General features: G+C 43.3%; 2 protein-coding genes and 1 long non-coding RNA gene across 7 annotated transcripts in view; 2 read left to right on the forward strand and 1 right to left on the reverse strand.

Moving 5' to 3' along the window:
• Positions 1 to 274: 274 nt before the first annotated feature.
• On the reverse strand, positions 275 to 3467 carry LOC139076921 (uncharacterized). The gene is made up of 3 exons (XR_011528975.1): positions 3304 to 3467; positions 2381 to 2754; positions 275 to 1976 (listed from the first exon to the last, which is right to left on the reverse strand). It is a non-coding gene; the product is annotated as an uncharacterized lncRNA (long non-coding RNA).
• Positions 3350 to 8719, forward strand: RPL24 (ribosomal protein L24). The gene is made up of 6 exons (XM_008540713.2): positions 3350 to 3642; positions 3766 to 3841; positions 4395 to 4505; positions 7319 to 7455; positions 7874 to 7937; positions 8600 to 8719. Exons 1-6 carry the CDS (start codon positions 3638 to 3640, stop codon positions 8678 to 8680), a joined length of 474 nt encoding a protein of 157 aa, XP_008538935.1. The 5' UTR covers positions 3350 to 3637; the 3' UTR covers positions 8681 to 8719.
• A 983-nt stretch (positions 8720 to 9702) lies between these two features.
• ZBTB11 (zinc finger and BTB domain containing 11) overlaps positions 9703 to 22513 on the forward strand; it is a 28839-nt gene continuing 16028 nt past the window's right edge. The window contains exons 1-4 of one of the 5 annotated variants that reach the window (XM_070581992.1): positions 12189 to 12310; positions 12375 to 12733; positions 18162 to 18397; positions 19064 to 19295. In XM_070581992.1, the coding sequence (XP_070438093.1) occupies positions 18254 to 18397; positions 19064 to 19295 (376 nt within the window). In that variant the 5' untranslated portion in view covers positions 12189 to 12310; positions 12375 to 12733; positions 18162 to 18253. Of the gene's footprint in view, positions 12017 to 12183; positions 12902 to 13053; positions 15035 to 18161; positions 18398 to 19063; positions 19296 to 22513 lie in introns of those variants that run through there. The other 4 variants (XM_070581990.1, XM_070581993.1, XM_070581991.1 and 1 more) reach the window with 4 other exon arrangements.

Here is a 22513-nt window from a genome sequence, read left to right on the forward strand (position 1 = left end):
GGCCGACGAGAAGCAGAACATGTGCACTTAACCGCTGCGCCACCGGGCTGACCCCATCAATATTTTAGTACCTTTCAGGGCATCTTCTTCCTGCTCTTTGAAAAGGGGACCCCACATCTTCCTTTGACACTGGGCCCTGCAAATTATTTAAGTCGCTGGTCCTGTCCATAAATTCTAATCTCTCTCCTTTCAATTTACATGTTGTTGAAGAAATTAAGCCATCCTATAGATGCCAACAGCATCCCTGTGGAGTCATTTCATATGTTTCTCTGTCCCCTATAATTCATACAATTGGTAGTTACACATGAAGCCTTCATTAGATTTTTTTTAAAAGAATGCTTTATAACTTTTAATTTTAAGAAAACCTTAATTTTTAATTTTAATACTGCTTCACAATTTTAAAGAAAGCCTCATAATTATTAATGATGAATAATTTTTGTATCTAGTTATATTCTAATCTAGTTACTAGGCATTTCTTTCAAATCCCTCCCTGAAGTGAATGTCTGAGAGTCTTGGGATTGACCAGCCTGCTGAAAACCATAGTGGTCGATTCTAAAAAGGCAGGCTCCCTCCCACACCTGAACTGGAAATGCTGTTGGAAGAAAACACTAAGAATGGTGCTTATGTCATTCCAAAGGCATTCCTGTTTACACAGTCTTGTCGTCGTCTTACTTGAACTGTATGTGGATATTAGCACTGACAAAAACTCTTCCATAATTTCCATGAAATCACCACCATGGATGTCTGTTTCATTTGACCTCATCTGCTCAGCCTTTTAGTCAATTCTCTTTTCTTCCATTCCCCTATCCCTTAAATATTGTTCTTGCCTGATTCTTTTTGGCTGGCTCACTCTAGTTACTCTTTCTAGGGGTGGTAAACACAGAGATGCACTAGCTAGATCCCTCTTCAAGCAAGGGATGCTGCCCAACAATGGGCATTGTGGTCAGCAGCATCCTCCAGCTGTCAGCAGGGTCTGGCTCAGCTACTGAGAACCATCCCACTTAGGTCGTGACCTCTCTAGAGCAACCCATATCTGGTGACTAAGCAAAGTGGGAGTATAAAGAGGAGTGATCATTTGGCCCAACACAGGATACTCTGACAGACAATAATTGTTCCACAGCTCCTGCAGGGTTGACAGGTTTAGTTGGGCCAGTGATGGATTTAACTTCTTCTGCCTAATACTGCTTTCTCACTCTTCCTTTCACAGGACTTGATCCCTAATAAATATCTTGCACCCTAAATTCAGTCTCAGTAAGTACTTCTAGAGAAGCCAAGCTGTGACACTAGGCGACGTCACCCCAAACATTCTACCATCACCTATAGGTCCATCACTGCTAAAATACATCCCATTCCAAACGCTCCTTTGAACTTGTTTAACTTCCCACTCCACAGCTCCACCTCAATGTCCTATGGGTATCTTGAACTCAGTCTTCCCAAAACTGACCCTTTCCCCCACAAAAAAGCTCCTTCCTCTTATCCGTCCTCTTTTCACAAATGATACCACTATTCACTAAGTCCCCATCTTTGCAATTTCCTCACCTCCTTATTATCTATTGCTAAGTTAACAAAGTATTGCCAAAACATAGTAGTTTAAAACAGCAAACATTTATGCTCTCACAGTTTCTATGCGTTAGGAATTCAAGAGGGCTTATCTGGATGGGAACTGGAAAAGGAGGGAACATGTCCTGCCCCAGACCTCTGGAGGGAGTACCGATACCTTGCTTTCAGCCAAGTGATTATGATTTCAGACTTCTGGCCTCCAGAACTGAAAGGGAATACATGTCCAATGTTTTAATGGAAATGCAATAATTTGTCACAACAACCCACAGGAAACTAATACAGCAGGTGAGTATGTATAAAAGGTGAAGAATGTTCTGTTCTCAGGAGGTATACAGAGGCTGAGAAGAGCACCAACTTTGGTTCCGTATTGCTCCACAAATAAATAAAAGAAAATGGAATGCAGCTGAGCTTTGTGCCTATAAAAGAGAACGTAATGATAAAGTCAGCAAAAATTTATGGGATGGTGTTGGAAACTGTGCTTTATGACACTATATAAGATGCTTTTGGGGGTTTCTGTATAATTTCTTCTTATTCTAAAACTGGTTGAGCATAATTTAAGGTGTGACACATATAGTGTGTTACAAATAACCCTGAAATGCCAGCTCAGAATGCCCTCTGGGAAAGAGGAAAAGAGCTGATATCCCTGAAACCCACTTTCCCGCTTTCCCTCCACAGAGCTAGTTAGGCCAAACATAATTTTGAAAACCAATAGAAAAAAATCTTTCTAAAACCCTTGGGAAGGGACTATAAACTCTGGGGTTCTGTGGAGCAAGCAGCACTAAATTCCTGCAGGTGAATCTTGGCTCCACCCTCTACTCACATCCAGCTGTGCCTCTGAGCTTGTAGAAGCCAGGATTATTCCAGAAAGGTTTTTTTGTTTAATGATCAAACATGTTCAATCAGCAGTGATTTAAAACAAAGAGAGTTGGACGAATGTCGGAGTTGATAAGTTCATCAAGGCACAGAAGCCTGAGGCATCCACCTGCCCGTGGCCTATTTAGACAGTGTGTTCCAGTGCACTAGGTATTGTCAGCAGAGAATTGGCCAAGCTGTCAAATTCCAACTCTTTGCTTTCCTTTTCACTTCCCTGCAGATCGCTGTTAACGCATTCTTGAGACGGGTTCCAGCATAACGGTACAGCCTTCCTGACTTTAGTCAGCCCCCTCGTTGGGTTTCCCAGGTCTCTTCAACAACCTAGTGCAGAACCTTTTTAGGGCGCACTGCTTATATGGATGGCATAAATCAATCCTTACAGTTCCGTTTCCTAGTCCAGTACTCCAGCCTCCCACACAATCAAGGACTAGCTCCTGCCACTCCCCATCATATGCCGAAGTATCTAGCAGCACAGAACGGCTCCGGAGACGCTCCTTTTTCCAGGCCTCCAGGCGGGGGCTTCGCCCCTCTCGGCGCACCCGCCGGCCCCGGGCTGCGACAGGCGGCAGCCCTGCCCCCTGCTCTTCCCCCACCGGTTACTTAATAGGGGTTTTGTAAACTGAAAGAACTAATGCGGTAAATGCTTTGGCACAAACACAGCACCCAATCAATGTTAATTATTATTAATACAAAGCGCCATCACGCACAATTCGATTCGCACGGCCTGGGAGACAGTTCAGATGTCATTACTTTTCTGAAAATGGTGAAACTATTAAAATTTAGCTCTGTAGGTAGAGATAATGGGCCAACACCGAAGGCAAAATGTGACTTAAAGTTCCACCTACGGGGACTGGTCTGTGGGTCACTAACCTACAAGAGGGAGGGTTCACGACCCCTGCAGCGGGACCGCGGCTGTAGGACGTGCCGCCGCAGGAGAGAGCAGGACTGCGACACCGGCAGCCGCCGCCTGTGTGACCGCCACCGCCCTCTCGCCCCGGAGCCTCCGCCTCTCCCCGCGAGTTCCCCCCGAGAACGACGGCCGCGGCGAAAGCCTAGATCAGTCGCGGGAGAGAGTGACGCCATCGCCGAGCGCCGGGGTCAGCGAAGGGCGTTGGGGGAGGAGAGTGCCCCGACCCTATAAGGCGCCTTCCCATGATCCTCTCCTTCTCTTCGCCATCTTTCCTCTTCCTCGGCGGCCGCAGCCATGAAGTAAGCCGGAGCCCTGGATCCCATCCGCCTCCATCTTCGGGCGCAGCGCCTTTCGGGCGTCCCGGGCATGGCGTCTCCTTGCCGTGGACACCCTCCCTAATGGGCTTTCGCTTTTCGTTACAGGGTCGAGTTGTGCAGCTTCAGCGGCTACAAGATCTACCCGGGACACGGGAGGCGCTACGCCAGGACCGACGGGAAGGTGAGAGGCCGCGTCGGCTGCACGCAGCTCGTGCTGCTGACGGGGAGGAGCGGTCCGCTTCGTCTAGGCGGGTTCGTTTGCCGCGTGGGCCTTATCCCCGAGAGGCCTGCCTCGGGGCCCTGCGTGCAGTGCTTGTGAGGATCGGCAGCCTTTAGGCGAACCGTTCTCGAGCCTTGACGTGTGAGTCAGGTCGGAAATGAGCGTGACTGTGATGTCCCGGGGTACGGGAGGGGGCCCCCGAGGTGGCCGGCTGTTGTATGGGCCCAGGGCCTTTGGGAATCCCGGGAGGGACGGGAGCGAGACGCCTCCCAGGACCCCCCCGCGGTCCGAGCTTCCGTCCGCCTGCCCGATCTCGAGCGGAGGCAGGACCAGGCGCAGGGGCCTTCGCGGCGCCGCCCCCTTACCTGCCAGGTGGTCACGCAGACCTTTGGTGTCTGTGGCCTCAGTTTCGTGAAAGGAGAGGAGAGAACTAGGATATAGATTCGCTCAGGGCTTCAAGTTCAGCCTCTTGTGCTTTGTATCGTGAGTAACTGCTTTGAACTTGCCACGACAGGTTTTCCAGTTTCTTAACGCAAAATGCGAGTCGGCGTTCCTTTCCAAGAGGAATCCCCGGCAGATCAACTGGACTGTTCTCTACAGAAGGAAGCACAAAAAGGGACAGTCGGTGAGTGACCCGCGCTCTGGTGTTGAGGGGCTGCCTCTCAAGTTGTTGGACTTGGGAGCGTCAGTTGCTGGTCTGTAAGGTTGTGATTAAATGAGACGGGATGTGGAAGTGCTGTTAGACGTAAGGCATCGATCGAGCAGGGCAGGGACATGATTGATAGAGGCGGTTTCCTTAGACGGCTTAGGAAATGCGCAGTCGACACTGGAAAGCGTGCCCTTGCCCGAGTCACACATGACGTTAAGCGCGCTCGGGTTCTCGGGCAGCGGGGAGGTGTTTAAGGCGTTACAGCGGGTGGAAACTAGTTTTTACGGTTTTGATCATAATGTTATAGGAGTAGTCCTAACGTAGCTATCAGTGGAGACTGCCAGCGTCCTAGCTTGCTGTCAGGAGGACTGCGTGTGTTTTTTGAAGTGCTCTTTTGGTGAAGGAGATTTTTGAGGAAAGGTTTGAGTGCCGTGGCAGTAGGATTACTGTTCGGGAAGCTTGGAATATTTATGGAGCATCTCCTGGGTGAAAGACGTTACTAAGTATTGTCCATGTTTAGAGGAGGGAGAAGTTTATTTTTAATGTAATTTAAAAGTGGATTTGACATACCCATTAGGGTGGCCGTTATCAAAGGGAGGGGGACTATAGGTATTGGTGAGGATGTGGAGAAATTGGAACCTGTGTGCGTTGCTGCATGTAAGATGGGGCAGGCGCAGTGGAAAACGGTTTGGTGTCTCAAAAAGTTAAGTAGAATAATCATCGTATGATCTAGCAATTCCACTTCTAGGTATGGATCCAAGAGAATTATGAGCAGGGACTCACACAGATAAGTTGTACACTGATGTTCATAGTACTGTTACTCACAATAGCCAAGAGGTGGGAACAATCCTAATGTCCCATCAGTGGATGGATAACAAAATGTGGTATATACATACAGTGGAATATCATCCGGCTTTAAAAAGCTGACAACCAGCTAGCATGGATGAACCTTGAAGATGTCATGCTAAGTGAAATAAGCTAGACAGAAAAGGACAAATATTGTATGATTCCATTTCTATGAGGTACCTAGAGTAGGCAAATTCATAAAGACAAAGTAGAGGTTACCAGGGGCTGGGGGAGGGTGGAATGGGGAGCTAATATTTAATAGGTACAGAGAGTGCGTTTGGGATGATGAAAAAGTTCTGGAGATGGACGGTGGTGGTGGTGGTGGTTGCACAACATTGTGAATGTAGTTAATGCCACTGAATTATACACTTAAAGATGCTTTAAAATGGTCAACTTCGTGTTGCGTGTTCTTTACCCCATAAGAAAAGTATTTTTTAAATGGATTTGAGATGAGAAATATAAACAGGTAAATATTGGCATTTTCTACAGTAAGATTTCATCTTGGTAAAAAGTGTAAAACCAGCGCTTTAGTTAACCACAAATGTGACCTGTTTTCTATATATATTGTTTTTAAAAATTTAAGATATTTGGCACATCACTGCCTTGATGAAACAGTTCTTCAAGTATATTTTTATTTTTCTTGGACTTCGAGGTGCACTGCAGGATCTCATTTATCATGAAGCACTGTGGTCTAGGTTTCCAATATAGAATGTACAACAAATGTTTAAGTTGTTGGTCTTGATTCCTGGACATTCTCTAACCTGTCATACGTCTTTTTTTGGTAAAGATTGGCACCTGAGCTAACATCTGTTGCCAATCTTCTTCTTCTTCTCCCCAAAGCCCCCCAATACATAGTTGTATATTCTAGCTGTGAGTGCCCCTGGTTGTGCTGTGTGGGATGGCGCCTCAGCATGGCTTGATCCATGCCGTGTCTGCACCCAGGATCCAACCAGTGAAACCCTGGGCCGCCGAAGTGGAGCAGGCGAACTTAACCACTCGGCCACGGGGTCAGTCCTGTAAATCATTTTCTAACTTGACTAATTCTCCCAGTGACAGTACTTTGTGAAAACAAAATAGGTGGATTGATGTTTGATAATTTTTTCCCAAAAGTAAATTCTTTGAATGTAAACGGTCTTACTAAAATCACTTTTAAAATACTATACAGTTTCCTTAGTTAAACTTTTTGTTTTTATAGTATGAAAAACGGCCAGGGGCCAGCCCTGGTGGCCTAGTGGTTAAGTTCAGTGCAGTCTGCTTTGGCGGCCCGAGTTTGGTTCCTGGGTGCACACCTATGCCACTCTATTAGCGGCCATGCTGTGCTAGCAAGATTGGCATGGATGTTAGCTCAGGGTGAATCTTCCCTTAGCAAAAAAACGCCAGGATTTGTAATATGGTTTAACCACTCCATAATTAGGACACTTACCTGCAGCATTTGTGGCATTTTATATATAGATATATTTTTATAATTTATTTCATTTCAAATAATTGCATGAATTATTTTGGTTGAATATTGTTATGGTCTGAATGTGTCCCCCCAAAATCAATGTTGAAACCTTACCCCCAAGGTGGTGGTGTTAGGAGGTGTGGGACCTTTGGGAGGTGATGGCAGTCGTAGGGCAGAGCCCTCGTGAATGGGATTAATGCCCTAGTAAAAAAGGCCAGAGATGGAGCTCTCTTGCACCCTTTTGACATGTGATGATTTGGCTACGATGGGAAAAGGGTTCTCACCTGAGCATGCTGGTACTGTGACTTCCAGCCTCCAGAACTGAGAAATAACTTCTGTTGATTATCAGCTACTCTGGTATTTTGTTATCACAGCCCAAGAGAGTAAGACAAATACAAATCTTAAAAGACTTCATTTCCCCTGCCTTAAAGACTTAATGTCTCCCCCAAATTCATGAAGCAAGGTTTATAAGTGTGCTCCCCATCTATTTGTTTTGTAGGAAGAAATTCAGAAGAAAAGAACCCGCCGTGCAGTCAAATTCCAGAGGGCCATCACTGGTGCATCTCTTGCTGATATAATGGCCAAGAGGAATCAGAAACCTGAAGTTAGGAAGGCTCAGCGAGAACAAGCTATCAGGTGAGGAAGCCTTCATTATGAGCATTTCAGCTGTTGGGATGGATTTTAGGTTATGTTTGGGTTTACAAGCACAGGAATCCAATCTGATTGTTACGTTTTCTGTTTTTGATACTTGCATCTGTGTAGGGATTGTCAGTCGTAAATATTTAGGTTTAATAATACATAAGTTTATAATATAGTCTAAATGATTTGTTGAAATTCTGTATGCAATTAAATCTACTATACAATTTCTAATATATGTTAAACCGACTTGGTGGTTAATAACATTTATTAAGAAAGCCTTTGGCTTTATCCTATAAATTATTGGAGATGGGGAAGGAATATGGTAATTCTACTTTCCCCAGACACTCTAGCTCTTTTGTTTATAGGCTGTACCCTTAAGGAGTAAAGTGCTTTAAGTTATTTTTTAACCCCACAGGGCTGCCAAGGAAGCAAAAAAGGCTAAGCAAGCATCTAAAAAGACAGCAATGGCTGCAGCTAAGGTAATTGTGGGATTGTCTTGGATTTCTTATTTAAAACAATGGGAAAATTTATTTTTAATCCCACTTGTAGTGAATGAAAGTTTCAAGTTTTTAAGGAATTTAGTGCAAGGCTGTAATGGAAATAATGTTCATAACTGGTTTCTGGGTGAGTGAGTGAGATCTCCAGAGAGGTCGCTGTGCCAGAGCCAAATAAGTCTGTTAGTGCTAGACAGAAACTGGGAAAACAGAAAATAAAGGTGACTTTTGTTTTCTAGATTTACAGAAAATTTTTCAATAATAGTTCATAGTTTACCCAGCATTTCTCAATGTTATCAATTTAGATAACAATAGTAAGATTTTCAAAAATATTAATTCAGAAAATTAATATTGCTCTTATACGACTAATAAAAACAATATCCTTTTTCTGTTCTTAGGATACAGTTCAGGATCTCACGTTGCATTTAGTTGTATCTCCTTACTTCTCCAATCTGTGACAATATCTTTGTTTCTCATTTATATTTCATGTAAAGGTGGACTTTTAACTTTTGGGGGGTTCTTAAGAAGTGAGTGGAATGCAGTTAATTAGGACAGCAGGTCTAGGCTACGTACAGAATCTGGACATGAGAGGGGTGATTAACAAAGTTGCATGGAATAATGCCACATAACATGTTATCTTTTTACAGGCTCCCACAAAGGCAGCACCTAAGCAAAAGATTGTGAAACCTGTGAAAGTTTCTGCTCCCCGAGTTGGTGGAAAACGCTAAGTTGGCAGATCAGATTTCTAAATAAAGATCTAACTATAACTAGGTTGTGATGGGCTTTTTACTCTCAAAATAGAGGCATGTTGGGCCTACATGGTAATAGTTGAACTAGTTAAGAATTTAAGAGAGCTAGGCATTTTGCAAAAGTTCCTTTCTTAGGAATAATGCCTCTTAATGTAAGCTTTTTAGTTGGAGAGACGTTAAGAAAATGACGTGAATAAGATGTACATGGTTAAATGCCAGCTTTGCTTAGCTGAGTTGCAAAACTTTTTTGGTTCCATGGCTTTAAGTACTAGCATGTTGCACAGATTATTTAGTCTAGCTTGACTGATAAAAGATGCACTTTTTTCTATCACTTATGTCAGAAAGCAAACCTTTTTAATGAATTATTTTCCTGTTAAATTACCCTTTTCCATGATACACAGATTTATATTGAGTTTGCCTTTTGTTCACTGGTGTCTTAATTCATAAATTAGCTGACAGCTGAGTTAAAAGTGCTTAAAACTAGCAGCTGTGTTAATCTGCTTGCAGCTTCAGAAAATAAGCTTAAATGTAGAGCACAATTTCTTGAGTCTACTTACAAATTCCCAAAGTAGTTTGTTGAACTGGGAGTTTGACAGCCATGGTTAAAGCTGCAAAATTGACTGGCCTGCTGATGTTGAGAGATACGTATATAAAATGTGATAAGGAAAATAGTAATAATCTATGTTAAGAATAGACTTTGTGCTTCTAAAAAAAGTAGATCTTATGTACCATGCCTGTGCCAAGCTGCAAGGATGCAACAAGGAACAAGTCACATCCTCTTGAGAAACGTGCTCACACATAGGAATACTGGGTGATGGTGAAATTAGCTATCACTGCCCTCCATTCTATCCAAGGTGATGGGATTAATGATTCTTTCAGGCGTTGGTCTAAGTGGTGGAGATAACATCAATAAAACAGTCCCTTTGGGGCACTTGGAAACTAAAAAGAGGTGTAAAATCAATATAAGAAATATGCAGGATACACTGATAATAGATAGATTTTGCTTGAAAAAAACTTTATTGTGGTAAGTGTTTTCTTTATGAAATTACAGGGAAAATTTACGTGTGAAGAGGGAAAGCTTAAAAAAATCATAATACCCAACTTAAATGGCAGAGCTACGGATTCTAATTTTTGCACACAGAAGAAGCTGTCCCCTTAAAGCACTACTTTCTGATCTAAATGTCTTAATAAAGTGGAAGTGTCAATTCTGACTACCCTTGAGTCCTGGGTAGCCTGCAGCCCAGAAACAGCTAGAAAACACTGAATACCTGTTATCATAGGACAGCAAGTTTAGCTTTTCTCAGGAAGGCAATTGGGCCACCTATAAGACATGTCTCTATTGGCACAGGGGCAAATCCGAGTTAAGTATTGGTGGGCTTCTTAGTGCTTTCATGGGTTGTGTTTTAGTAGAAACTGAATTGGGTGCAAGGTAATTGCCTTTAATTTCGCTCTTCTATACCACCGCCAGAACTTCCTTACTTAGAATTTTACTTAAATCTATTTACCTTTTATATTAAATTCAGTTTTAAAGGGAGCCACTTTCACAGCGGAAGAGCGGGGCTGCTGGCCCAGGACATATCCCTTGGAGGGTGGATTTGGACATCTCAGGGTGCCCCACCCCCGGGGCAAGGGGTGCAAACAACTCTGCCTTTATTTCCTCATCCCTTCCCCAGCTGTAGTCTCAGACTGCAGAATGAGTGACCCTAAGTAAATCCCAGGCCTGGCACTTCTGTCCTTCCTCTGAGCCTGGGGGCTCACTGTATAGTCGGAATCTTTCACGGATGCTGCCCTAAGTATCCAGGCCATCTAGAAATTCCTGCACCCCCACCCGCAAGTACCGCGGAGACTTGGTTGCATCGGGTTTGAGCCAACTGCATTCACCTGTTGTCTGTCCCTCACCTGTCTCCAAGGGGTCAAGGAGCCTCACCCAGCGACTGCAGACTGCAGGGCTGGGAGAGGACGGCCCGACCCCAGTTGCCTTTGGCTCTTGTCTGCGCTATAGATTTAACCCAGGGCGGGGTGACCAGGGCCCCTGCCCCGACCTACCAGCTAAAAATCTGAAATAGGACCCACACCGCACGTTGGAAAATGCAGTTCAAGTCGCCTCGGCCTTTATGTTGGGTATAAAATGGAAAAAACTCCCCCTAAGCTTATGCAAAGATATATGCAAATGAAGCTGTAAGAAAATAGTGCTAGCCACTCCTTGCCAACATGATTGCCTTCATATGTAGAAAGTCGTCACTGTATAAACTGATCATTCCAGAAAAATCTCGACTATTCCCAGCGTAGTTTGGAGCCAGCAGTTGAAGCTTAGAAACTAGAACTATCACCCAAGAACTTAGATTTCATAACGCTTAACTGGAAGCTATATTTCCATGTGAATGGGGCAGTCTTTGCTGTTGGGTCCATAAAATATGTTATTAGGAGCCTCAAAACGTGATGCTTTCACGTTGTCGGCTGTCTCCGAGGTAGGCGGGAAAAAACCAGACTCCTTTACACCTGGGATATCTCCGAGGGGATCACAACTGCCTACCAGTTCCTACACGTGCTGAGAGCGTGGGAAAGAAGGGAAAAATAAAAGGGGAAACTGCCAGGACTTAAGATGTCCGCTCAAAGCCGCTTCGATCTCGCAGGAAGGGCCTACCCGCTTCCAAAATGTCCGCCCGCAGTCCTGACGTCACTCGGCCGGCTTCATCAGGCCGGAGAGCCAGCGCGCTCCAATCAGGGCTCGGTCCCCTCACCCACTGCCCTGATTCGCGTCACTTCCGGTGGTGCAGCAGCCATTTTGTCAGTCGCCAGCGGAGCCCGCGCGCTGCCGAAGTGCAGTTCCCCCTGGTTACCGAGTCGTCGGTTCTCCCTGCGCGCTGCGGGCGCCGTCGGGGAGCACCCAGAGCAGACACAGCCGTTCCTCCCGGCCGGGCCGCAGCCGCTGTCGCACCCGCCCGGGCCCGGCGCGCTGTCCTCCCCCGCGGCTGACAGGCGCCCTCAGGGAGCCGCCGCCAGCGATGTCAAGCGAAGAGAGCTACCGGGCCATCCTGCGCTACCTGACGAACGAGCGCGAGCCGTACGCGCCGGGCACCGAGGGCAATGTCAAGCGCAAGATCCGCAAGGCGGCCGCCTGCTACGTGGTGCGCGGCGGGACCCTGTACTACCAGCGGCGGCGGCGGCACCGCAGGACCTTCGCGGAGCTCGAGGTGGTGCTGCAGCCCGAGCGGCGCCGCGACCTCATCGAGGCGGCGCACCTGGGCCCGGGCGGCACGCACCACACCCGCCACCAGACCTGGCACGACCTGTCCAAGACGTACTGGTGGCGAGGTAGGCGCCCGCCGGCGGCCCGCGCAGGCCGCTGCCGGCCGAGCCGCGGGCGGGGGACGCGACCCGAGCCGCACTTCCCACAGGAAGGAGGGCGGCGCGGGGCGGGCGCCGGGAGGGCGCGGGGCGGCGGCGCCGGGGGCGGGGACGCGGCGGCCGGCCCGCCCCTCGGCCTGAGGCGGCGCTCGGCGCGGGCAGCGGCGCCCGGGAGGCCGTGCGGGGCCCGAGCGCTCCGGCTTGGTCTTCAGGGCGGCGGCCGCGCGCGGGAGGAGCGGACGGAGGCTCCGCGGCTCTGCCGTGCGGCCGCTCAGGGGGCCGGCGGGGCGGGGCGCGGGCCTGGGAGCCTGGTCCCCGCGTCCAGCGCGCCCCGCCGGCCCGCGAGGTGAACTCGGGAGAGCCGGTCACTTGGCCGGGCGTCAGGCAGTGAGACGACAGGGCTTCTGATTTTGTCGTCGACACTGTGGGGTGGCCCTTTCTGCTGTGCCTTAGAGAGCGCCTCCGAGCGTCAGAAGCCGTCCAGCCCTGCGTGCTTAGTCTTCCCAAGTGCTTTCCCTTAGTCCACGCTCTGTTGTCAGCCGGGATCTGAATCAAGTGGCCCTGCAGAGACGCAGCCGTGAAGGGCCCGTGCGGAGTGACGGCTGCGCGCGTTCGGATGCGTTTGGGCAGGCATTGTTTTCCTGAGCAGATGTCTCGGGTTCAATATTTTACGACGTGCCGAAGGTATTAATTATAGCTAAAGGTAGCATCGCTCAGGCTTTTACGTGCACGTCTAGTTCTGAGCACTTAATTCATTCATTTGGTTCTCCTGAGACCTCGTGAGGCGGCGACTTTGTACCTCGACTTTACAGACGGGAAACTACAAGCGCCCGGAGGCTAAATGTGTCGGAGGTCAGACAGCTGACCCTTGTGCTTTCACTCTTAACCCCATTCGGTGGTGCATGTGGGGTTGAGTGTTCGGGAAATAACTGAGGCCGTGTTCACGTTAGCTTAGTTAGAGGAGAGAGGGATTCGTGGTCCTGTCCCGTTTCGACGCCCCTAAACGTGCAGGGCGGCTGTTCCTAATAGGGCGCTGCAGCCCCGGGAGGGGGGCGCCGGGGTCCTTGCCGACGATCCGCAGGGTCCGGATCATTTCCAGAACGGGGCGAAAGCGTGATGCGCCTTCCTCACTCACCGTCTCTCGAGAACAAGAACGCGGTGGAGTGTTCCTGGGGCTGCGTGACACGTGATGCTACGGCAGTAGATTGACTGCAGGAGGGTCTGTCCTCTGTCAGGCCGCACGTTAAAAGGACTTGTAAAAATGTGAAGCAGTGCCACTCTTCTCACTAGTTTTTTTGTTTTGTTTTGGAAAATAGTTATTTTTCACAAAACTGCTGTTTTTGTTAGCATTTAATAGGTTTATTATGTTATTTGGCCTCATTTTCTATTGTTTCAATATTTACTCATTTAAAATAGGAAGCTATAGTCGGTAAACCTTGGAGTTCGCCCTTGACTACTAGCTCTTCATTTTGACATTTGTTACATTAACACTGCTTGTTTACTTGTTTCTTTGTTATAGGCCTATTAGAATTGACAACGCTCCGTAGACAGAAAAAATATACACTTAATCCAATCCTGGAATGGAAGGAGTTTTCAATAGTCAGTTCCTTTATAAATAATTTGTTTCTAAATTTTGAAAGCTCCTTCATAACCAACTTATATAACAGGCTTTTGAGTAATTGAGAGTGCTGGAGCTGATCAGTTCTAGTTGTAGAGATGGTATTTATAACAGGTATGGGTAGTGGTCTAGAATTGATAATTGATAGACATTTTTAGCTGTCACTTTTTACCACGCCATGCACAGAAAACCAGCTCTCCAGATCAACAGACTCCAAAGCCGTTGTAGACTTTATCTGGGAGCTAAGAAGATTTGATCAGTGTAGATTCCAGGAAAAGAACTATGCCAAAGGCAGTCTGCTAGAAGCTGCACCGGGGCTAGTTTACTGGCACTGGTCATTTATGCTGCTTTTTCTGGAGTGCTGCCATCAGAAGTTCTGTTCTAGTGCTCAGGCAAGTTTGTAGCAACTTCCTTGTGTGAGCGCAGTGGAAAGCTCTGGCTCAGTGCCCAGAGTTTACATATAGCAAATTTATTTCAGAAAGTAAAATGTTAGTGGATACTTGCACCCTCAACCCCCTTATTTTAATCCTATATTGTAATTTGTGCTGGAGTTCCAAAATAAATGACTCTTCTCCTGCCTCAGTCAAATGCTGATGTGGGGATCGACAGGTAAATACTTCCAAAATGTGAAGAGAAAATTAAATTAGGAGGGGCAAAAAAGGTTAAACTAGCAAAACTGTGTGTTATAATAGGTTCAATTAGCTGCCTGCAGAAGTTCCTACCCTAAGAACTGATTTTTCCTTAGACTATGGGGCTAGATTGATGCTACTGTTAGCTAATTCAGAAGAGGAGGATGTAATCTCTAGAAAATCCACTGAGAGCCCTGTCTATGGAAATGATGCTGTAACTAACCACTTGTAGCCTCTTTGAAGAATAAGCAAAAACCCTGAAGACTAATATGCATGGACCTAGGCGCGCTGAACAGGGGGTGCTCATTGTGTCCAACGCTGGTGGAGAGGGAGGTTCTTGAAAGGCTGACAGGAGCAAATTGTTCAATTTCGCAGTGGTTCTCAGCCAGGGACAGTTTTGCCTCCCAGGGGACATCTGGCTGTGTCTGGAAACAGTTTTGGTTGTCCCAACTGGTGGTGGTGGTTGAGGGGTTGTTATTGACTTCTAGTTGTGTAGAAGTCAGGGATGCTTCTAAACATGCTCCAACGCACAGGACAGGACACCCCACCCCCACCCCCACTCCCCCCCCCACCACACACACACAATCATCTGGCCCAAAATGTCGACACTGCTGAAGTTGAGAAACTCTGCTCTAGCGTGAGAAACTGTTCCTCCAGTTGTTTTCTTAGAGGACTGTCCGCAGAGCTCATTGATTTTCCTTTGTTCTGAGTCTACGCTCAGTGAAGAACTTTTAAATGGTAACTTGATGTTTTATGTGGACTTTTTTTGGGGGGGGGGGTACCAGAGAGGCTGACCAGTGAATATTATTTAACAAATACTTACGTTGTAGTTACTGTGTGTCAGACACTGTTCAAAGTGCTTTATAAATATTAGCATTTAATCATCGAAACAGTCCTGGGAGGTAAGTGGTATTATCCCGATTTTACAGTTGATGTCACATAGGCACAGAGAAGTTTGGTGACTTGGCTGTGGTCACAAAGTTAGTGGATTCAAATTTTGCTGCATAGGTAATTTCAATCCCTTGTAGTAATTTCCTTCTCTTATAATAATAGTCAGTTAACTGTTTGCACATTGATGTCTTTTGAGTGGTTAACTTGAGTCAGATTTTTTCAGCTTAATCAGCTTTTGGTAAACTAAGGAGGTCAGGTTTCTGAATCTGTAAAGCTAGATTTAAGGTGATCCCATCAAAACACTAACATTCAAGTTAAAAAGCTTAACAAAACAGGATAGGGTGATTTTTGAGACAATTGATCAACTATCATACGTTAATATAATTCTTTTTCCTGCAATTTTTCTTAATATTTCATCCTTGTTCAAATACTTTGTGTAGTTTCTCTAATACATTTGAACTCAGCCAGTTAATAGTTTAATAAAACCTCTGCTGTATGCAGAGTATACAGAACTGTGTAGAATCATAAATGTTTAGAAATACAACCAAAGTTAATTAGAAAAAACTGCTGCTTCTTGTCTTTATTTTGGTATTGAAACTTCCATAGCAGCACTATTCCCTAAATATTTTTCTTACTTAGAAATTCTACTTATATCTATTCTCTTACATATTTCTTCTCTCACTCACATACCCATATACTGTTTTTTTACTGTGGTAAAATATACATAACAAAGTTTATCATTTTAATCATTTTTAAGTGTACACTTCAGTGGCATTAAGTACGTTCATGTTGTGCAGTTGTCGCAACTACTCATCTTCAGAAATTTTTCATTATCCCAACCCATTTACTTTTTTTTTTTTTTTACAGAGGATGAACATCTTTTCATTTTTTTATAAAGAGAATGAAAGTTTTTTCTGTTTACTCACAATTGTATGTAAAATATATATCCATCCAGCCTTTTTATCAGTTTTTTAAAGATTTTGTTTTTTCCTTTTTCTCCCCAAAGCCCATACATAGTTGTATATTCTTCGTTGTGGGTTCTTCTAGTTGTGGCGTGTGGGACGCTGCCTCAGCGTGGTCTGATGAGCAGTGCCATGTCCGCGCCCAGGATTCGAACTAACGAAACACTGGGCCGCCTGCAGCGGAGCACGCGAACTTAACCACTCGGCCACGGGGCCAGCCCCCTTTTTATCGGTTTTTTAAAACCTGCTCACTATACCTCATACAGGTATAGACTTATTATTGACTTTAACATTTCAGACACTAGAATATAGCCTGCTACTCTCTAGATATGCACATGTAAATGTCTTTTTATGAAGTTATATTTAACCCCAACCCATTATTTCCTCAGTTATGCTTTGAAGTATTCTGCAAACACACACTTTTGGCAAATACTTAGGTTAAACAGGTTTCCTCATTGTAGAACTCTGAGCTTCTAATATAATATCTGTTATGTGTGTCTAAAATGAGAATATAATTTTCTGAACGTATTAGTTCAGTGTGTACTTTTTTAGTAAGTATGGGACATAATACAATTTGAGAAATACTGCTTGGATACTCTCTGAAGGTTGAAGGTGCAAGGAACTTGGTATAATTTGACATCTTGAAACTCTTTTCAGGAGTTTACTATATACCTCTGTATCAGTTTAGCTAATTAGCCTTTTCATTTGCATTGTATTTGGGAATTGTGAGGGAAAGAAGTTTCTGCCACAGGGTTGGACACATGTGTTCTTGGGTAAGTAGCATAATATATTGGAAATCACGTGGCTTCTGGAGGCCCACCTATGCAGTTTACTGGATGTGACTTTGAACAAGTTTATTACCTCTTAGGGCTTCATTCTTCTCCTCTGTAGAATGGGAACTGAATGTCCTGCCTTACCAGGATGATGCCAGGGAGGAGGTTTGTGTGTGTATAAAAAGTGTTCCAGGGGCCGGCCCGGTGGCACAGTGGTTAAGTGCGCATGTTCCGCTTGGGTGGCCCAGGGTTCGCCGGTTCAGATTCCAGGTACAGACATGTCACCACTTGGCAAGCCATGCTGTGGCAGGTGTCCCACATATAAAGTAGAGGAAGATGGGCACAGATGTTAGCTCAGGACCAGTCTTCCTTAGCAAAAAGAGGAGGATTGGCAGCAGATGTTAGCTTAGGGCTAAACTTCCTCAAAAAAAAAAAGTGTTCCTCCTTGCTCACTACCCCTACCCCTACCCCAGCTTGCTGGGCTGGAAGTTGAAATTCAGAATAAGGTTAGATTGTGTATGCTATTACTTCATACAACCCTAAAATCTCAGCTTTCAAAAACAAGAGGTTTATTTTACATTCTCATTACAAGTTTTGGTTGTGGTCCTGTTCAGATTGCAGATTGGCTCCGCCTGTCTTTTCATCTGCAGTTCGGGCTAAAGGACAGATCCATATTGAACATGCTGTTCTTTGGGAGAGGGCACAAAGATCAGAGAACTAATGGGAAACAGTGCTTCTTAAAGCTGCTAACGAGACATGGTACACATCATATCCATTCGTAGTTCCGTTGGCCAAAGCAAATTGCATGGTCAAGTCTGGTGATGGTAGGGTGGAGAGGTATTAGCTTGAACCACGTTATGTTACTTTTATGAAGGTCAAAAACAGTTGAATATTGGCAGTTTCATTTAGTTATTGTATAAATGAGTTGCAACTCACGTGGAAATGGCTGGTGCTACATAATCATCCTGTATGATGGGGAAGTGAATAACAAGGAATAAACAACAAAACAGTCTACCTGAGCATGGAAGCAAACCATCGTTTATAAGCTTGTAACTTTGAAAAAATGTATTTTACTTTCTAAAGAACTCTCTACATTATGGGGCATGGGTGTGTCTGCACTTATGCACTCGAACATACATTAGTGTACACAGATTAAATAATCAGCAACATAATATATTCTTCAATTTCCAAATAAGAACAGTATTAAATTTGACTTGTTAATTTTTATTTTCATTATAGGTATATTAAAGCAAGTCAAAGATTACATTAAACAGTGTAGCAAATGCCAGGAGAAACTAGATCGTTCCCGTCCAATATCAGATACTTCAGAAATGTTGGAAGAATTGGGACTAGACCTTGAATCTGGAGAAGAAAGTAATGAATCGGAGGATGACCTGAGCAACTTTACTTCACCTCCAACTACAGCCTCCAAGCCTGCAAAAAAGAAGCCAGTATCCAAACATGAACTTGTATTTGTAAGTGGAGCTTTCCGTTGGCTTTAACATTTGTTAACTAGGGTGTTAGTATTGGTTGTCATCGTAAATTTTTTCTTAAACCACTAAAACTGCTTGACTGTTGGCACTGGCATTGAAGATTTAAGCAGGTCTGTGTCTAAAGTAGTGTACTATGTTGTTGTATATACTAAAAGTATGCTAATATTGTCTGTTTGTTCATCATAAATATTCCTGTTGTTTCTTCTCTTCAGAATGCAACTTGTTAATTTGTTGTTAATTGCTCCTCCTCTCTTCCTGATTAATGGTATATTGGTACAGGTAGACAGAATACTTTTCTGAAAGCAGTCTGGGTCTTGCAGCAAGGTTAAATTAAGCTGGCTAGGTCTTTGTTTTTTGCCTGCATTAGCTTCATACATCATCAAATTTCTGACTAGTAAGGAGAGGCAGGCTGCAAGAAGTGAAATGCAGGTTTTCTTTGGGTCAAATAGAATGAACATAGCAAAAAATAGCAACAACAACATATGTTTTTATTTAAATACAAGGATAATAAAGAATATCAGGTTCTTTTTTCCTATTAATTAGTGGTATCTTTTAAAAGGGAATAATGTGTCTTGTTTTAAATTCTGTTAAGGGTAGAAATACAGATGATATATAATACAACTCTTGGTCTCAAACTTATTTTGAAAGGTTGACACCAAAGGAGTGGTGAAACGTTCTTCTCCAAAACATTGTCAGGCTGTCTTAAAACAGCTGAACGAACAGAGGCTCTCCAACCAGTTCTGTGATGTTACTTTGTTAATTGAAGGAGAAGAGTACAAAGCTCATAAATCTGTTTTGTCAGCTAATAGCGAATATTTTCGAGATCTTTTTATTGAGAAAGGAGCTGTTTCCAGTCATGAGGCAGTGGTGGATCTTTCTGGTAAGAATTTTCTCATATTTCTTGCTTTTTGTGTATAAGTACGTACTGGAAGAAGGGGGTGTGTGTGTCATACAAACTCAAGCTTTGTGCTCAGGTGGGAGGAGCCCACTTACAGCGGCAGGCTAAGCTGAACTGAAAAGGTCCTTCCTACTGGCCAGTGTCCAAGCTTCAGTTATAGAAAAGCTTGTCTTTTCCTGTCACTGCCTCTTAGGCAAGACAATTGTGGCAGTAGAAGAATTTCTGGGATTCACACTGTTAAAGGTAGTTTGAGAGAAATCCATAACTGCATCACTGTTACTACACTAAACAAATATGTTACTTAGAAATGGACTGCTTATGTCTTATGTTGTAGCTTGTGTAATTAGCACTTTTGTAAGTCTGTTGTCTTTTTGTTTTTTAAGAATAATGATTAGAATTCATTAGGTTCAATAATCAAACTGTCAATGTAGAATAATCAAAATTCCAGGTGTGTTTTTTGTTTCTTTGTTTTCATTATTATTATTGTAAATGAATAATTTAACTTTCTTTTGGCCTCACTAGAACTTATATATTGGCTTAGGAGTCAACAAATGAAAATTTAGGAAGAATTAAAATAGGTAATCCTATTTATACATTTTCTCATAATATTAACTTGCTGTAACTCTTGAAGCACTGACATCACTGTGTGAAATGTTGTTTCCCTTTTCTGAAACAAAAAAGTGACTTTATCCAGGTGTATAAACACTTACCTAGTTAACCACTGATCCTTTTCTACCTTATTTTTTAAACCCACCTTTTCTGGGAAGACAAATACATATATTTTTCCTTAGCAGTAACTGTATGTTTAATTACTAAAAAAAAATCTATTAAGCATCCACTGTGTGCAAGAAACTAGCCTAGGCTCTGGGGATACAATAGTGAGCAAAAACTTTTATGGAACATAAAGTTGCTTTACATTCTATTAGTGATTTTTTTTTTCTGGGTTTGCTGACTCAGAGGAGAGAATATGTCTTATACTGGGCCATCTGAATAATTAAACTCATCACAGGTGTGGTCTTGACACAAGTTAGCTTTGGAATTTTTTTCCTATCTTTCATGCACCTGCAGCAGAAAGAGAGCAGCATATGAATATTGCTCTTTTCCAGTTTCTCAGGAGCTTGTAGCAGATGAAATGTCTGCCCCGAGGTAACTGTAGCACAGCATCCTCATATTCCAAAACAATCTTCAGTTAGTCTTCATTCCATATGCTAGTTTTTTTTTTTTTAAAGATTTTATTTTTTCCTTTTTCTCCCCAAAGCCCCCCGGTACATAATTGTATATTCTTTGTTGTGGGTCCTTCTAGTTGTGGCACGTGGGACGCTGCCTCAGCGTGGTTTGATGAGCAGTGCCATGTCCGCGCCCAGGATTCAAACCAACGAAACACTGGGCCGCCTGCAGCGGAGCCCGCGAACTTAACTGCTCGGCCACAGGGCCAGCCCCCCCATATGCTAGTTTTTATATATTGTCCAGCAAATAGGGTGTAAACCAATAGCAGGTAAAGTGGACATTATGAAAAATTGTTTGATTTCAATATTAAGTACTACTTATAAAATATGTGTACAGTATCAAAGACAGTGATAAAATGTACATCTTTAGTTACCTAGTTCAATATAATTGAATTTATCAGTATATTCTTTCATGTTTATGCTTTTAAAAAATTATTCTCAGTCATAAAGATATTTTCGTATGTGGTCTTTTTAAATTTTTATAATTTTTCTTTCATATTTAACTTTTAATCTATTGGGAATTTATTTTTGTCACTGTTAGATAGATCTTCGATTTCATTTTTTCCCGTTTGGATCATCACTTGTCTCAGAAACATTTAGTGAAAACTTCATTGACCATGCAGATTCTCTTACAGAACAAATTTCCCTGTGTGTTTGGTGCTGATCCTAGGCTTTGTTCTGGTGTTGGTTGTCTCTTCCTACGCTACTGTCGCTTGGTCTTAATTCCCTTAGCTTTATAACAATAAGAAAAGTCTCCCACCTTATTATTCAGGTGAGTCTTAGTTATTCATAACCTTTTGCTCTTCCATACAGACTGTAAAAGCAGCTGGTCAACTTCCACAAAAAGAAAAGAGTGCATTTTGGTAGAGAATACATTGAATTAATAAAGTTTTAGAGATTTGTCCATAAAGGTCTCACACATCTTTTGTTAGGTTATTCCAAGGTACTTTATACTTTTTATTACTATTATAATTTGTTCCTTCTTAAAATTATATAATTTCTGATTTATTTTTGGTGTATATTGATTTTTTATAAGTAGTGCTGCTAGAGTCCCTTAGTCATTCAGACATTTATCTATAGATTCTTTGAGATTTTCCACATAAAACAAATATCTTACTGCTAATAATAATGGCTTTGTTTCTACCTTTTCAGTTGTTATATTTTGAACTTTTTTCCTTTGCTTTACAATGCTGTCCAAGACCTCAATAAAATAGCAGTTGAATAGAAATGGTGATGGAAGCTTCATTTAACTCATTCCCATTTCTAAAGAAAGTGCATTTTTACCATGAATATATTATTTGGTAAATATTTTAAATAGATAGCTCTATGCTCCCTTTAACATTAAGGAATTTCCCTCTGAAGTGAGTGTTGACTTACCACATACTTTTTCTGTATCTATCAAGACCATCTTTATTTTTCTCATTCTGATAATGTGAGAAATTACATTGATTTTCTAATGTTAAGCTAATTTTTCATTCCTGAGATAAATCCAGTTTAGTCATCTATCACCTTTGTATAAATTTCTGTGTTAGGTTTTCTAACATTGTTTAGAACATTTGCATCTATATTCATGAGTAATTTTCCTTTTTTTTTCCACACTGTCATGTTTTGATATCAGAGTTGGTCTAGTCTTATAAAATGTGTGTTCCCTACTGGTTTTACATACGCTGAAATAGTTACTATGAGATTAGAATTATTTGTTTCTTGAATGTTTGGTAGAATGGTGGCTAAAATTGCCTGGGTCTTAGTGGACCATGTGGGAAGATTTTTAACTAGCAATTTGACAAGTTTAATTAAAGATTAGGGAATTAATTATTCAGGTTTTCTGTTGCATCTTGAGTAATTTATAGAAAGTGTGTGTGTGTGTGTGTGTGTGTGTGTGTGTGTGTGTGTGTATGTGTATATATATCTTTTTTTTGTTTTTGAGGAAGATTAGCCTTGAGCTAACATCTGCTGCCAATCCTCCTCGTTTTT

The sequence above is a fragment of the Equus przewalskii genome, chromosome 18 (assembly GCF_037783145.1).
Source record: "Equus przewalskii isolate Varuska chromosome 18, EquPr2, whole genome shotgun sequence".
In the NCBI taxonomy this organism is placed as follows: Eukaryota; Metazoa; Chordata; class Mammalia; order Perissodactyla; family Equidae; genus Equus; species Equus przewalskii.